At 41.6% G+C, this 14314-nt stretch overlaps 1 protein-coding gene across 12 annotated transcripts in view; it reads right to left on the reverse strand.

The window, feature by feature from the left end:
• TENM4 (teneurin transmembrane protein 4) overlaps positions 1-14314 on the reverse strand; it is a 755206-nt gene that overhangs the window by 171109 nt on the left and 569783 nt on the right. For all 12 annotated transcript variants that reach the window (XM_061343269.1, XM_061343268.1, XM_061343271.1 and 9 more), the window contains 2 exons: positions 8856-9070; positions 2958-3168 (listed from right to left, as the gene is read on the reverse strand). In XM_061343269.1, coding sequence (XP_061199253.1) covers positions 2958-3168; positions 8856-9070 — 426 coding nt within the window. The remainder of the gene's footprint in view (positions 1-2957; positions 3169-8855; positions 9071-14314) is intronic.

Consider the following 14314-nt stretch of genomic DNA (forward strand, 5'->3'; position numbering starts at 1 on the left):
GCAAACAGGTTAAACTGCCAGCTCCTGCCCTCAAAATCAGAGCTAATGTTCCTGGATTTAGTTATAGCTACATTGGATCCCCAAGCTATGTGATGGACATCCTCAGAATTTATGGAATTAACTGTGTGTTATCAAACTGGGAATACAGATGGTCTTTTCCCATTTTTCTCCAGTTTTCTCTAGAATAATGGGAGCCAAATGATTCCAGACAAGCAGTGCACAGCAATTGCAGTTGTTATTGTCATACAGAGCCTGCAATGATGATACTGGCTCTGGAAAGTTCAGGCTGTTGGAACACAGCAGAGACACTTGGAAAAGCAGCACCCTTTCCATTCAGTACCTTTAGTGAGGAAGTAAAAGCTTTCCTTTTACTTCAGCAAGTCCTTTACCCAGGTGGGTCCTCTCTCACAGGGGAGGTTTGCCTGAATGACTGCATGGTTTGGCTTTATGAACTTACTGTAATGATCACCATTATCAACCTGGTGCTTTCTATTATCCATGATTATTAATTAATGCTTAATGCATGTTCCCAGCAGTTCCATCACCCTCACAGCATCTCTGGGGAAATACCACTCTCCTCAGTTTTACATGGTGTGAGCAGCTGAAGCATGAGCCTAGGCTGGGTCAGGATTAGCACATCAATCAGAGTTCAGGAGGTCCAGGCTGCTGGTCCTCTTCTCAGATCACCGGATCCTACTTCTTCCTGTATCACAGCTTGACATTTCAAACCCACTGTCACTGGAAGCCCTATGTCAGAGCAATAACAAAGGGAGATTTTCCTATGTGCTTCTGCCACAGAAATCAGTTTCAATGGCAGCTTGTTCCTGACAGTCCGCACAACTCCCCTACAGGTTCCTCACCCCACGCAGATAGTTCTACGGCTCCCATCACACGTGGAGTCGTTTGCTGTTGCAGTTTTACACCCTGGTTCATAAGCACCATGCCAGGTTGCTGTATCTTCTTCATTCTGGCACCAACAAAAATTACAGCACTATAGTCCTTTAGTATTTATAGACTCAAAATCTAGCAACCATGACTTGCCAGCCCTCATGAATACACTTGGAAGGTCCCTTCCAACAGTTCTGTGATTCTATGATCTAAACTCTTTACTTATCTCAAGTGAGTTTCAAAGTGTGCAGCTGTACTTAAACAGTTTCTCCTGTACACGATAGATTTGTGCTGCTATACAGCTGTCAGTGGGCAAAGAGATTCACACATATGGGGCAAAGCTCTCTCCTGCATAGCAAAAGAAAACCTCCTTGTACTGAAACATGGAATGATCCCAGGTCAACTGGGGATATATAGAATAGATCATGGACTATATATCAAGGACTGTTCTGCTTATCATGTGGCCATGAAGGTACAGCAGGGTATAAGCAAATAACGTGATTGCCTTAGAGTCAGTCTGATGTGCTTCTCACCCGCACCATTCCCCTGTGGTTCAAAGGCAAATCAAGAGTGGTTTGTCCTTTCATTTATTCCTTATGTTAGTGCAACGAGGAAAGTCTGGCTAGAACACTTAGCATGACAGTGAAAACAAGAACAACTACTGAGTGTGCTTTAAAAGTGGGAGGGTTTTTGTCTGTGAGAGCCTTGCTGATTTTCCTGTGTGAAGTTTTGAACTGCAGGCATTCTTACACAAGGAAAAGAAGGTCCCTTACAGAAGAGTATTTAGAGGTCCTTGTGGGCAGAAGGTGATCAGTGTAAGTAAAAACTCCACTTGCTAAAGGAAACTGAAAGTAAGCCAGCATTCAACAGAAAATACTTTAATTTCATAAGCCGACAGGCAACCATTTCTGCTGTTGCTTCACTGCGAACAGGACTGAACACGTGGACTTGCAGGTTTTAAATTTAACACAGAGCATTATAACAGTGTTTCCACTTCTGCATTAGATAAACTTTAGTGCTCAAATGGAATATTGGGATCCTAATGACTTTGCTTTAATAAGACCTAAACTTTTAATTAACCTGCCAAGACAAATTACAGCCATAGCTTTTAGGTAACTATTGCAGACAGCTGAGACTCAACACCAATGCCTCTTCTGGGAGAGGGATTAATGGCAGCTTTGCAATGAGTCTGCTCTTTTCAAGCAAAGGGGGAAAAAAGAAGTCTATTAAACAATCAGTGTGGCTAGAAGAAAGCTGAGTGCTAGTTTTATGGAGCAATCTTTCAATTACAGCCAAATGAATTTGGGTATATGAACAGTTTCAGCAGGTCAGTTGAATTTAAAACGAAGTATTATTGAATCAGAAACAGACTGATATTTATAGGGTGGAAGAAGCATGCCCAGTGTGCTTGGCTGTCAGGCAGCGCACAGGCTGCATCCTGGCCTCCTTAGCAACAAATCAGTGCCTGTGCGTTGAACTGGCAAAGAGCACTTCTCTGCCACCGCAGCTGGGAGACCTGGTTAGTTCATTTGTTCTTCTGAAGAAATCTCAGTTTCTTACTGTTAGCAAGCAGAAATGGAGATTCCTGTTACTGTGGTTCCTGCTACAAAGCCTCACAGTGCTCTGTATTAGTTTTAACCCCAGTACGCTGCCTGAACTCCAGCTTGAGTAACTTTGGTGATGCTCGATGGCAGGACTGTCTGTCACACAAACCATGGTGCTGCTCTTCTATCATTCCTATCCCTCTGCACAGAAAGAGGAAAAAAAAAGCCCAAACAAAAATAACTAAATTAAAAGATCAAAGAAAGAAAATGAAGCAGGGAATTTCAAGCTTGTAATCCATCTTTGGCACTGGGTAGACCCTTTGTTATGGATATAGTTATTAAAAAGGCCTACAAAATACTTACGAGATATTTAAGGCCTAACAGTATTCAGCTTATTGCTAAATACAATCTCCTACAAGCATTCTTTCTGAAACCACACAAAGCCACCATGCAACTGAGCATGTGTGTTAATACCCGGCCCCAAGGCATATTTAGGAGTTTAGGAATAATATAGGAAATCCTTACCAATAGCAGTAGTAAGGAAAGAAACCACTTCTGATTCCTTGCCATCATTGTAGAAGGCTAAATGCCATATTCCTGAATCTAAATACTGGATAAACCCTGTCTCATGGCTGGACAAGGGCACAAAAGCTCTGTGTTGCCGCTGAGGTCCTTCCAAGCTTCTCGCCTCCTGTGTCAGTAGACGTCTTCCATCAAGGAGCTCGACAAAGTCAAACTGAAACATAAAGAAAGAGTGATGTTTGGGTGTGATTCAGGCTTCCTGAAGCTTAGTTTCATGCCCTGGGTCTACAGAAGCAGCATAAACAAGTAACTCACATCTGTTCCTGGCCTACATGCAAGTAACCATTTTGGAAATAGCCAGTGTATGAATGTAATTACCTGAATCAAGAAATCATCTTTATTTAGAATGGGACATATTGACCTTATTGATGTGCTCTCATTCTGTAGAAACACAGCAGGGAAACATGAGGTCCAGAGTCCTAAACTGCACTATAAGTGTGATGATAAGATGCTTATTTGTTAGTTTCTCTGTGTCTTGGCTAACAAGGGAAATAGAAAAAGCCTAACCAGGTTGTTTGCCTCAATTGCTATGGGTCACCAAGGAAAAGTCAAGAAGTATTTGTATTAAATGCTGGTAGAGGTTTTGCAGAGTATTTTGTTTAGCCAGAAAGGGTTTTCTTTCCTAAAGCAATAGCAAAAGTGGTTAAAGAATCATAGAGGATGAGATGGAAAAGAGATAAAGTAATATATAGAATTCCCATTTAGGCAGTGGCTTTTGGAAGCTTTCCTCAAAAGGACACATCCATTTTTTGGCAGGATAACTTCAGCAGAACACCTGCTTTGATTTTGCTATTAGTGTTGCAACTACCTTTAGCTCCCTATTGAAACAACATTCCAGAGGCTTTCTGCAGTGATTGCATTTTGTCTGGTGACACATTAATGGGACAGGTCTGATACAAGCTGAGCAGACAACACAAATGTTAAGTGAACCTCATTTAATCTGACTTCCACCGTGCTGTTAGGTGAACAGGACATCTTGTGAGCAGAATCCAGCAGCTGAGCACTTTTCTGCTCCTTGACTTTACCTGGGTTTGCCTCTCTCATCCAGTTGGTCAAATAAGGCTGTAGTTTTGGGCAGGAAGGAGGGAAACAGGCAGAAAGAAACACCACCACTTATTTTTGTCGCAGTAAATGTTTCTATGCTGAATAGCTGCTGAGTGTTGGCTTAATGGGCAGCAATATTTAGGCTTTTTGACTTTACCACTGCAATATGTGGGTGATTCTGTTACATTATTAAGGACATCAGCATTAGAGAGGAAGGCGCCATTGTCCTGTTCTACTTGGTGCTTGTCAGTTTTCCACCCCTGGAATACTGTGTTCAGTTTTGGTCCTACTACACAGAACAGGTGTGCATGGGCTGGAGAGGGTGCAGAGAAGGGCCACAAAGATGATTCAAGGGTTGGGCAGCATGTGAGGAAAGGCTGAGGAAGCTGGGACTGTTCAGCCTGGGGAAAAAAAGGCTCAGGCAGACCTGATCCCCACGTGCCAGTGTTTAAAGGGTGGCTACAAAGAAGATGGAGACTTCCTTTTTACAAGAAGTCCCATGGAAAAGACAGGTAATGGGTAGAATTTCCTCCCAGGGAGATTCCAGTTGGACACAAGAAGAAATTTTTCCCAATGAGAACAATCAGCCATTGGAATAACCTCCCAGGGAAGTGGTGACTCCCTAATGTTGGACACTGTTAAGACTCAGCTGGACAGGGTGGTGGGGCATCCAGTCTAGGTCCCACTTTGCCTAGAAAGGTTGGACCAGATGATCCTTGAGGTCCCTTCCAACCTAGGATTCTGTGATTCTACAGAATGTGGTGCTAAAGCAGCTTTTGAGAACATAAAAGCTGGCAGACCTGCAAAGGACTGCTTTTGGGGTTCTATTCAAGTTATCTTTGTCAGAGACAGAGTTTCTATTTTGAACAATGTAAATACACATTGTAAAATGTGCTAGTGAGAGATTGATTTGAATGACACCTTGTGAGCCAGGTATTTGTAGCTATTGCCTAGGCTGCCTCCTCCTCAGGCCTCAGTGTGGCTGTGATTGACACAGCTCCATCCATGGCAGTGTTCAAGACCAGGTTGGACAGAGCATTTGGTGATAGCGTCTAGAGTGAGGCATCCCTGCCCATGGCAGGGGGTTGGAACTGGATGATCTTAAGGTTCTTTTCAACCCAAACCATTCTATGATCCTATGATTGTGCCTTATAAGCATCAATTTCTTGCTACATACTAGATGTAGATGCTTAAAGCTTAGTGAGGTGAAAACAACTTCAAGGCACCCAACTATGGTGAGCTGTTGTTGTTACAGCCCAACTGGGGCCATGCTCCACTTGGGGCTTCCTGCCAAAAGCAAAAGTTCATTTTTATAACTATTTACAAGATGCTGCTGTGGATGTTGATGACTTTGCAAAGTTCCTGGTTACCAGTTGTAAATAGTAATTGAACCACAAATGGATTGTGCTTTATTGTGTTTTAATACATTCAGCGATTTTTAATATGCAATTCGAGTTACTGCAAGCAAGGAAGTTGTAGATAAAATACCACATTAATCAATTCCAATTGGACAAAGGGAAAAATGCCTCCCACAAGCTGTGATGGCCAATCCCTGAGATTTATGATTTACCAAAATTTGGCTTAGGTTAAAAAGAGTTTTAAACATTATTTGATCTAGAAAGATTAAATAAATAATAATAAACCTGTGTAACTTTTACTATGATTTGTTGAGAAGAATGAGAAGAAATGCCTGGAGTTAACAGTAAATCATTTCAGGCTTCTGCAGGCTCTCTTTCTAAGCCTACAGGAATCTGGAGCTTGTATTTAATTCCTACCTATTAGTGTCCATGCTTGTTGGCAACTTAGGCTAGAAGACAGGTCACCACAGGCAGAGAAAGTTAGAATCATAGAACAGTTAGGGTTGGAAAGGACCTTAAGATCATCCAGTTCCAACCCCGTGCCAAGGGCAGGGACACCTCACACTAAACCATGGCACCCAAGGCTCTGTTCAATCTCACCATGAACACTGTCAGGAGCTTGGGATGGAGCATTCACAACCTCCCTGGGCAACCCATTCCAGTGCCTCACCACCCTTAAAGAACTTCTTCCTTATATCCAATCTAAACTTCCCCTGTTTAAGTTTGAACCCGTTACCCCTTGTCCTATCACTACAGTCCCTGATGAAGAGTCCCTCCCTAGGGACTTCATCTTCACCCAAGTTTCCCAAAGAGAATCATAGAATAGTTAGGGTTGGAAAGGAACTTAAGATCATCAAGTTCCAACCCCCCTGCCATGGGCAGGAACACCTCGCTCTAAACCATATTGCCCAAGGCCTCTGGAATAGATTGCTGCTTTAGCATGGATAAATATGACTTTCAACAATTTAGGGATAAGGGTAACTTTTAACAATTTAGGAATAAATAAGACATAACAATTTAGGAATATATGCTAAGGGTCTACACCCTTGGGATCAGTTCAAAATCCTGGCATAGAGAATATTAAGGCTCACACTACAGAAGATGGATTATCCAAGCAGAAGTATCTAATTATCTAACACATAAGAAAACCTGATTATCAGCTAGAATTTTACTACTGCCATCAACTAGATGATAGGCTGGGGGGAAATAATTGACCCTTTATTCAGCTCTTCCAAGGGCTGTATCACTGCTCTGATCATACATTTTGCCAAAGTCTTGTTTATGACATTCCTTACATAACTTGGGAATACAAAACTCATTGGGTAGATTTATGAGGTGCAGCAGATACTGTGGAGTATGCAAGAGAAAAGATGAGATTTGTGTCAAATATATTAACTATAAGAGACAAGTTTACAGTTTCAGCACAGAAAACAAGTTACCTATTTAATGACTCCTAAGACTAATAAATTACAGGGAGATAGAACGTCATATAAATAAATAGAGGAGAACAATGTTGTAATTGACAGCAGGTTTATAGAATAATAAATCTAGGGAAAGGGATCATTTAAAATCCCAAATTAAATATTAACAAATAATACGTCAATATCTGCAGCTTCATTAAGTTATTTCATCAGAACAGGGTGGGATATGTGATCTGTTTCTCCAAGTGTACCATTATTTTTTATTATCCCTCTAGTTATCTTTGGTGATGTTTTGGTCCAGGTGATGATTTTATTATATACTTGGCAACTCTCAGTTAGTGGCTACACAAAAAGCAGGGTTCTCAGCATGTGCATTACCTCGTGCATCATGTCACATTGAGAAACATGTAGCATATCCCACATTCAACATCTCATTGTTAGCAGAGGCCTCAACCGATCCACAACCATGGTGTTTTATGTGGGAAACATGGATAAATCACTCAGAATATCCCAGCAAAAATGAGGTTAAAGGGTAAAGATAAAGAAGCAATGGGGAGGTTGGCACGGGCTTCTTAATTGCTAAAAACATTACTATGGTTGGGTTTAGCACCCTGCTGCACTAAAAGGTTTTGCTTTAAGTTCAACAGATCTGAGGTGTAGGTGTTAAATTTCACATCTGTTATTTAAAGAACTAAAACTATTCATGTAAGAACTCCTGTTCCATAACAGAAAGTAATAATGATAATAAACAACTAAAATCGATACAGACTTTTCATCTACAGTTACTATTATGTGACCAAGACTTGAGTTTTGATTTAATTAATACAGGAGGTTTAAGTTTGAAGTGTTTGAATCTCCCTGTAAAAAGAGTCTGATGAAAACTGGGCAATAACAGCATTGCTCTGTCACTGAATTTATGACCTGCTGATCCTACTGAAACGCTTGAATTCTGCAGCAAAGTAGGCAGCAAAAGTGTAGATTTATGACACCTCTTTGACATAAATAAGTTGCAGGTGTGTTAATATGTAGAAAATACCATATTACCCAGAAAGACTGCAATAAACATATTTGTTTGCTCAAGAAGAAAATAAAAGCAGGGTATTTCCATAAATCTAAGCAGTTGTGTAGGTTTTTCAGTTAATAGCAGAGGGCAAGGGTAAGTTACAGCATTAATATAAACCTGGTGATACTTTGATAACTTGCAAGTGGGAGTAAGATGCTTTGCATTGCCAGTGATGTATTAATCAATCTGGTGAAGAGCAGCTTAGAAACTGAACTGGGATGTAGAGAACGTAATGTACAGTATCTTTATTTAGGGGGCTGGTTCTTCAGAGCTTTTCCCATAATGGGATTTCTTGCCATGGCTTTTGCCAAGGTGTGTCAAGAAAAGCAATCACTTTCATCCTACAAAATGATATCTTGATTGCTGTCTAACTAAACTGGAGGCTTTCATACGGACTAGGTTTTGTTTGGTTATTCACCAGTTACTGGGCCCTGACCAATCTCAGCCTAATCTGGCAGTTGACATGCATGATGTGAAGGGTTGGCTCAAGGCATTTCAGCACAGAAGACACAGTGAATCTTGGTCCTATGGGGTCTTGCTGCTCTTACCTTCAGAGGTGAAAGGCAGTGGCTGAAAGAGGGAGACAGACCTGAGATGCAACAGAGTGCTTAAGAGATGGGGGCTTTTGCTGTAGTTTAAGTGTGGCTGCTGCTGCGAGGGTTCTGGATGGAGAAGGTGGTATCTCATGCTATCAGGAACAACCAGTGACCACCAGCCCACAAACCCCTTTTCCTCTCCTGGTAGCTCGCTCCCTTAGGTAACTGCCTGCTTGCAAGTGCCTATAGCACATAATGTGTGTAAACTCTGCAGTTGTCACTTGATTATCTTTCTTTGGACAGATGACATTTAACATCTTACAAGCATGCAACAAATTCTTGCAATAAACAGTTGAAATAAAACAACAAGCCATAAGGACACACAATTTAAAACAGTTATTAAATTAAAGTCCCATTACCTGTGTATGTGATGGTGGGAGGCCTTTTCTGCCATAGATGCCAACCAGAGCAGCCTTTCCTAAAGACACATTGAATTTCAGATGCACTGGGTGGTCGATGAACACCTGAGATCTCCAAAAGATACCAGGAGGGATCTTCTGTGTGGCTCTTCTGCCAACATCAATTTCTCCAGAGTCTATAAAACTGTCGTCGGGAAAGAAACTACTGGGTTTTCCTGCCAAAACACAGGAACAAAAACCTTGGATTAGCCTGAGATCCTAAAAGTAATCCAATCAGGCTGGTATCTCTGACACTGATCTTGTAAAACAGTCAATTAGCATCCCGAGGTCTGCAGAGTACTTTGCCTAGCCAATCCATATGATTATGGGAGGAAAACTAGCAGGGTTATTCCTGGCTTCAGGAACTGTTTGGTTTGAAAACACGGACATGGAAAGAGCAACCTGGAGAAAAATGGCTTTTTTTTTTGTTTCAATGGTAGCATCAGAGAGTGTGTAATACATTGTGAAGAGAGGATAAAACATCTGACATTAAATACTGAATAAATATAAGTTCATGGATGGAGAAGTCATCGTTAAATTAGCAAAGAGAAGCGCAGTAAGTGTGAGGCAGACATGTCACAGAATGGAATGGTAGTGTGGAAAACAGCAGCATGAACGATGCTAAGTGGGGAAAGGAAAATGTTTCCCTGTTAAAATTAACTCTTGACAGTGGTAACAGTATTTGAAACCTGCTCATCAGTCCAAAGGAAGAAGAAAAGGCCTGGGGAAAATGAAGGAAATCACACCCTGCAGTTGAGTAGTGTCTACTAACAAATATAGAATCATGGAGCCACAGACTGGTTTCGGTTGGAAGGGACCTCAAGGTTCATCTAGTTCCAACCCCTGCCATGGGCAGGGACCCCTTCCACTGGAGCAGCTTGCTCCAAGCCCCTGTGTCCAACCTGGCCTTGAACACTGCCAGGGATGGGGCAGCCACAGCTTCTCTGGGCACCCTGTGCCAGTGCCTTCAGCACCCTCATAGTACAGAAATTCTTCCTAATGTCCAATCTAAATGTACCCCATGTCTAGTATAAATTTAGCCCTAATCTTATAATGATAAACATCTTCTTGTGCTTAGCCTCTGGAGCCCCAGCTTCTTCAACTTTAAGCAGTGAAGTGAAAGCAGCTGAGAGGTTTTAATTGGGTTTCAATACAATCTGTAAAGTGTGCTATAAACGTGCATCTTTTCAAAAGACAAACCAATGGAGGCATCTGTTGCATGAAGCAACCACCAGGCTGGAGAGCCTGAGTCTGCAGATGGCAATCACTACATGCTGTGATGTCCAATGGAGTCAGCAGGGAGCTCAGCATCCCTTGAAACCCTGTCTGAGAGATTCCAGGTTAAAAATTCACACACAGCTCCCAAAACTGGTGGCTGCTTCAAAACCTCTGGACCCGAAAGGAGCCCAGGAAATGAGGGGCAGAATGAAAACTACAGAGCCAGAATGTTGCCTTTTAAGCCTTTGCTTCAATCAGTGGCCACAGCTTTACCTGCGTGGAGAAAGGCAATGATGCAGCAACTGCTTAGCAAAGAGTCTTTATTTAAAGACACTTCTAGTTAAGAAGTATGCAGAAGTGTCACCTGAAAGACTTTGGCATTCGTAAGGAGAGCATCATGTCACGAACAAGGACTAATATTCATTTGAGGAATTCAAATTAATGTTATCTCCATCCATCACACCACACTAATCTGTGTTTCACAGACTGAGCCGTTCAAGCAAAATGAGGAGAAACCTTTCAGGTACATATAGCCTTTTGTAGGACAATCCCATTGTGAGATGGCTTTCTTACAGAATCCACATTTAGGAAATGGGAAACAAAAATATCTTTTCTCAAGCTGGATTCAGGTCAAATAGTCTTAGAATTTACTTGGTGTGTTGAAAAGGTGAGCGGTAGAACAACCTCTCCCTTAATATTATATAATTTTAATTATTATCCTAGAATCATAGAATCACAGAATGCTTTGGGTTCGAAAGGACCTTAAGATAACCCAGCTCCAACTCCCTGCCATGGGCAGGGATGCCTCACACTAGACCATGTCACCCAAGGGTCTGTCCAAAGTGGCCTTGAACACTGCCAGGGATGGAGCCTTAAACTTCTCCTTACACCATCCAAACATTAAATCTCCAGGAGAAACAGACATAAATTGTCTCTGAAACCCATATATAAATTATATGCATATTAACTGTTAACATAAGAAGTCTCTGAAGGTGTCTCTTTGTATCTTCTTTCTCTTTAGCAGAACTTTTGCTCTCAATAAGACTAACCCCTGACTTAAAGCCAGCAACTGCTTACATACACTGCTGGAGTGGGGCTTGATGGCATGTTCATTTCTGTGCTGTCATGTGGCAAAAGTTGTATTCATAGAATCATAGAATGGTTTGGGTTGGAAAGGAGCTTAAGAACATCTAGTTCCAACCCCCCTGCCATGGGCAGGGACACCTCACCATAGACCACATCACCCAAGACATGTCATACCAGCACAGCCAAGATAGCAAAGGGTGTATGCACATTCATAGCCAGAAAAGCTACTATTAATTTTGTAAGATCCTCGTTTACCTTTGTTTATCATATAAATACAGAGGGAACATCACTTGGCTTCTTGTCCTCTTTTAGTCAATGTGCATATTAATAGAGATAATCAGAAGTGGCTTATGTAAACGGATGGTCTTTCTGAACCATTCTGTGCTGACAGAGTACAGTTGTAGGGTGCAAATCAACTAGCTTGCTTCCAAAGGGGATTACTCTGTCAGCTGGACTGTTACTATTTATTTGGTATACTATAAATTACTTGCCACACTGTAAGGATTAAAGGAAACAGTTCCCATGTCTTCATGCAAAGTTTCTTATTCTATTATTTAAGATGAATAGACTGAGAATTGCATTAAAAAAGAGCTAAAGGCATCCCATAGTTTGGTCCAAATGAAGGCTTTATTTTTCTGATTACTACTGTCATGTTTTATGGATTCTTAGAAATTCAGATGAAAACTTAAAATATTTGATATGCAGTCTGAATGTTCATTAATAAAGATTGTACATTGGAGTGAATCAGGGAAGCTGAGGATTTAAGATGTTAGATTATACAATCACAAAATGGTTTGGGTTGGAAGGGACCTTAAAGCTCATCTAATTCCAAACCCCTGCCACGGGCGGGGACACCTTCCACTAGAGCAGCTTGCTCCAAGCCCCATCCAACCTGGCGCGGATGGATGTTGCTGTGCAAGAGATGGCCTGGAGGAAATCAGTGCAGTACGTGTCCTGCCTGTACAGAGAGCAGCACTTGCTCACGTGAGCAGAAATGCTTTTGTGATTGCACAAGATAATAACACAGAAATACTTCTTTGTACACACAATTACAAAATTCATGTCTCCTCTTATGGGCAATTCATGTCTGAGAAGCTGATATCCTCAGAGCTGTCACATCATGCTGCTAGCAACTGACATTTATTCTGACACAGAAGTCTAAAGAAAGGCTGAATTCAGTCCCTAAAATCCATCCATGTTCCATCAGTTTTAGCCTACAGTAAGATGAGGCCCTATGGACAAGATTCTTCCCAAAGTACAATTAGAGCCAATTCAGCTTCTAATCAGAAATGAGGTTTTAATCAGAATATCTGACTCCTTAGAATTAACTTCAGGTCTGAATTCTTAATTGGGCTGTCAATTACTTTGCTCTTTCTACACGTTACCTTGAACTTTTTAGTTGCCATAGCAACTATTCCTAATTTATTTGGATATCAAAATGAACAATTTCATTTCAGGCCTTGCTGAATCTGCTGGTATTTTTGACAGCAAGGTACACTGACTCATCAAAACACTTCAGAACACACATTTCTCTGCCTTCAATTGCAGTTAATCACATGCTTAAATATAAGCATGTGCTTAAGTGCTTTGCTAAACAGGGATGGGCTTAAGCACAGTACTGGAGCACAGGCACAGATGAGAAGGGATGACTGTTACTGGGAATTGGCAAGCCATTGGTAATGATTCATTCCAAGCAGCTGTAAGGATATTCAAACACATCCCAGCCTCTTCCACTGTGATCAAGAAGACTTTCAAATGTATTTAAATCCATTATACAATAAATTTCAATCACATGCATTTTGGTTTGGAACAGCAGCCATGTAGTGCTGCTAGCACAGTCAGGACAAGATACTGTCCTCTAAAACCTACAGATCCATAGATTCATAGAATGGCTTAGGTTGGAAGGGACCTTAAAGCTCATCCACCTCCAACCCCTGCCATGGGCAGGGACACCTTCCACTGAAGCAGCTTGCTCCAAGCCCCTGTGTCCAACCTGGCCTTGAACACTGCCAGGGATGGGGCAGCCACAGCTTCTCTGGGCACCCTGTGCCAGCGCCTCAGCACCCTCACAGGGAAGAGCTTCTGCCTAAGAGTTCTTCTATATCTATCCTTTTTCAGCAAAGTTCCCCTAAGATCTATATGAAGCACTAACCTGAGGTATCTGCTAATGATATAAGCAGGTTATTTCCCATATTTCTCTTTTAATAAAGCTTTTTGGAAGCAGTCAACACTTCTACTGCTGACACTGCAAGCATGGCTGGAAAAGAAATCAAGTGGAGGTCTTTCCATCACTTGGATGGCAGTTTTGTGTACATCCATTTCTTCTCATTTTGACTTTTTAGAGTAAACGGACAGATCCAAACTAGATGTTGGGGAAACGAAACATATGGCAATTTAGGGATAGGAAAAGGATCTGTTACGAAGTATTTTTGTCTACAACAGCAGGGGTATCTGCGGCATGCTGCACTGTCTAGTCAGGCTTGCTGAGAATAACTCACTTAGCTGATTTGTCCTTGTAGTGACTTGAAGTCAGTCATCAGCTGCTAGTAAATACACTGCTTTTAAAGGAACACACATAATTATGGCCTTTCTTTGGACTCATAAAGACAGATAAGAACAAAAAATACTACTATTCATTTCAATGAAACATCAAAATATAGGCTCCCAGCCAAAGTCCAGGGAACTCTGCGTAAACTCTGGAGTGCAATGAGTTGCCAGAACAGTAGCATTCTTCTTATCTCTTACCCACAAAACTTCCTCCCCCCAAACAGCTATCAAAAATAACCAATGACTTCAATTTGACTGGACTCTGTTAACCATGTATAGAGAAGCTTGACAGACAAAAGAGCTTTCTGAAAATCTGAGTTTCTCATTTCTCCAGCTCAGTCTTAGGAGGCATAAAACACCTCCCCTTTGAGCTTACGGGCACTGTTGGCAGTGCTGCCTCTATACAAAGCACAGTAAGATATAAAGCTGTTGGATAATGCACTGCAGAACTGAAGACCCATCACTTGCACTGATTTCAGTTACCATCACAAGCTGTCAACACTGTGATGCTTTGTGGAGACCAGGCCTTTTATCTGGCTACTTTTGCAGAGAGATGTCCAACTCTGCAG

This window comes from Neopsephotus bourkii, unplaced genomic scaffold (assembly GCF_033783945.1).
Source record: "Neopsephotus bourkii isolate Nb327-2 ecotype Australia unplaced genomic scaffold, CSIRO-AGI_Nbou_v1 NB_1825, whole genome shotgun sequence".
In the NCBI taxonomy this organism is placed as follows: domain Eukaryota; kingdom Metazoa; phylum Chordata; class Aves; order Psittaciformes; family Psittacidae; genus Neopsephotus; species Neopsephotus bourkii.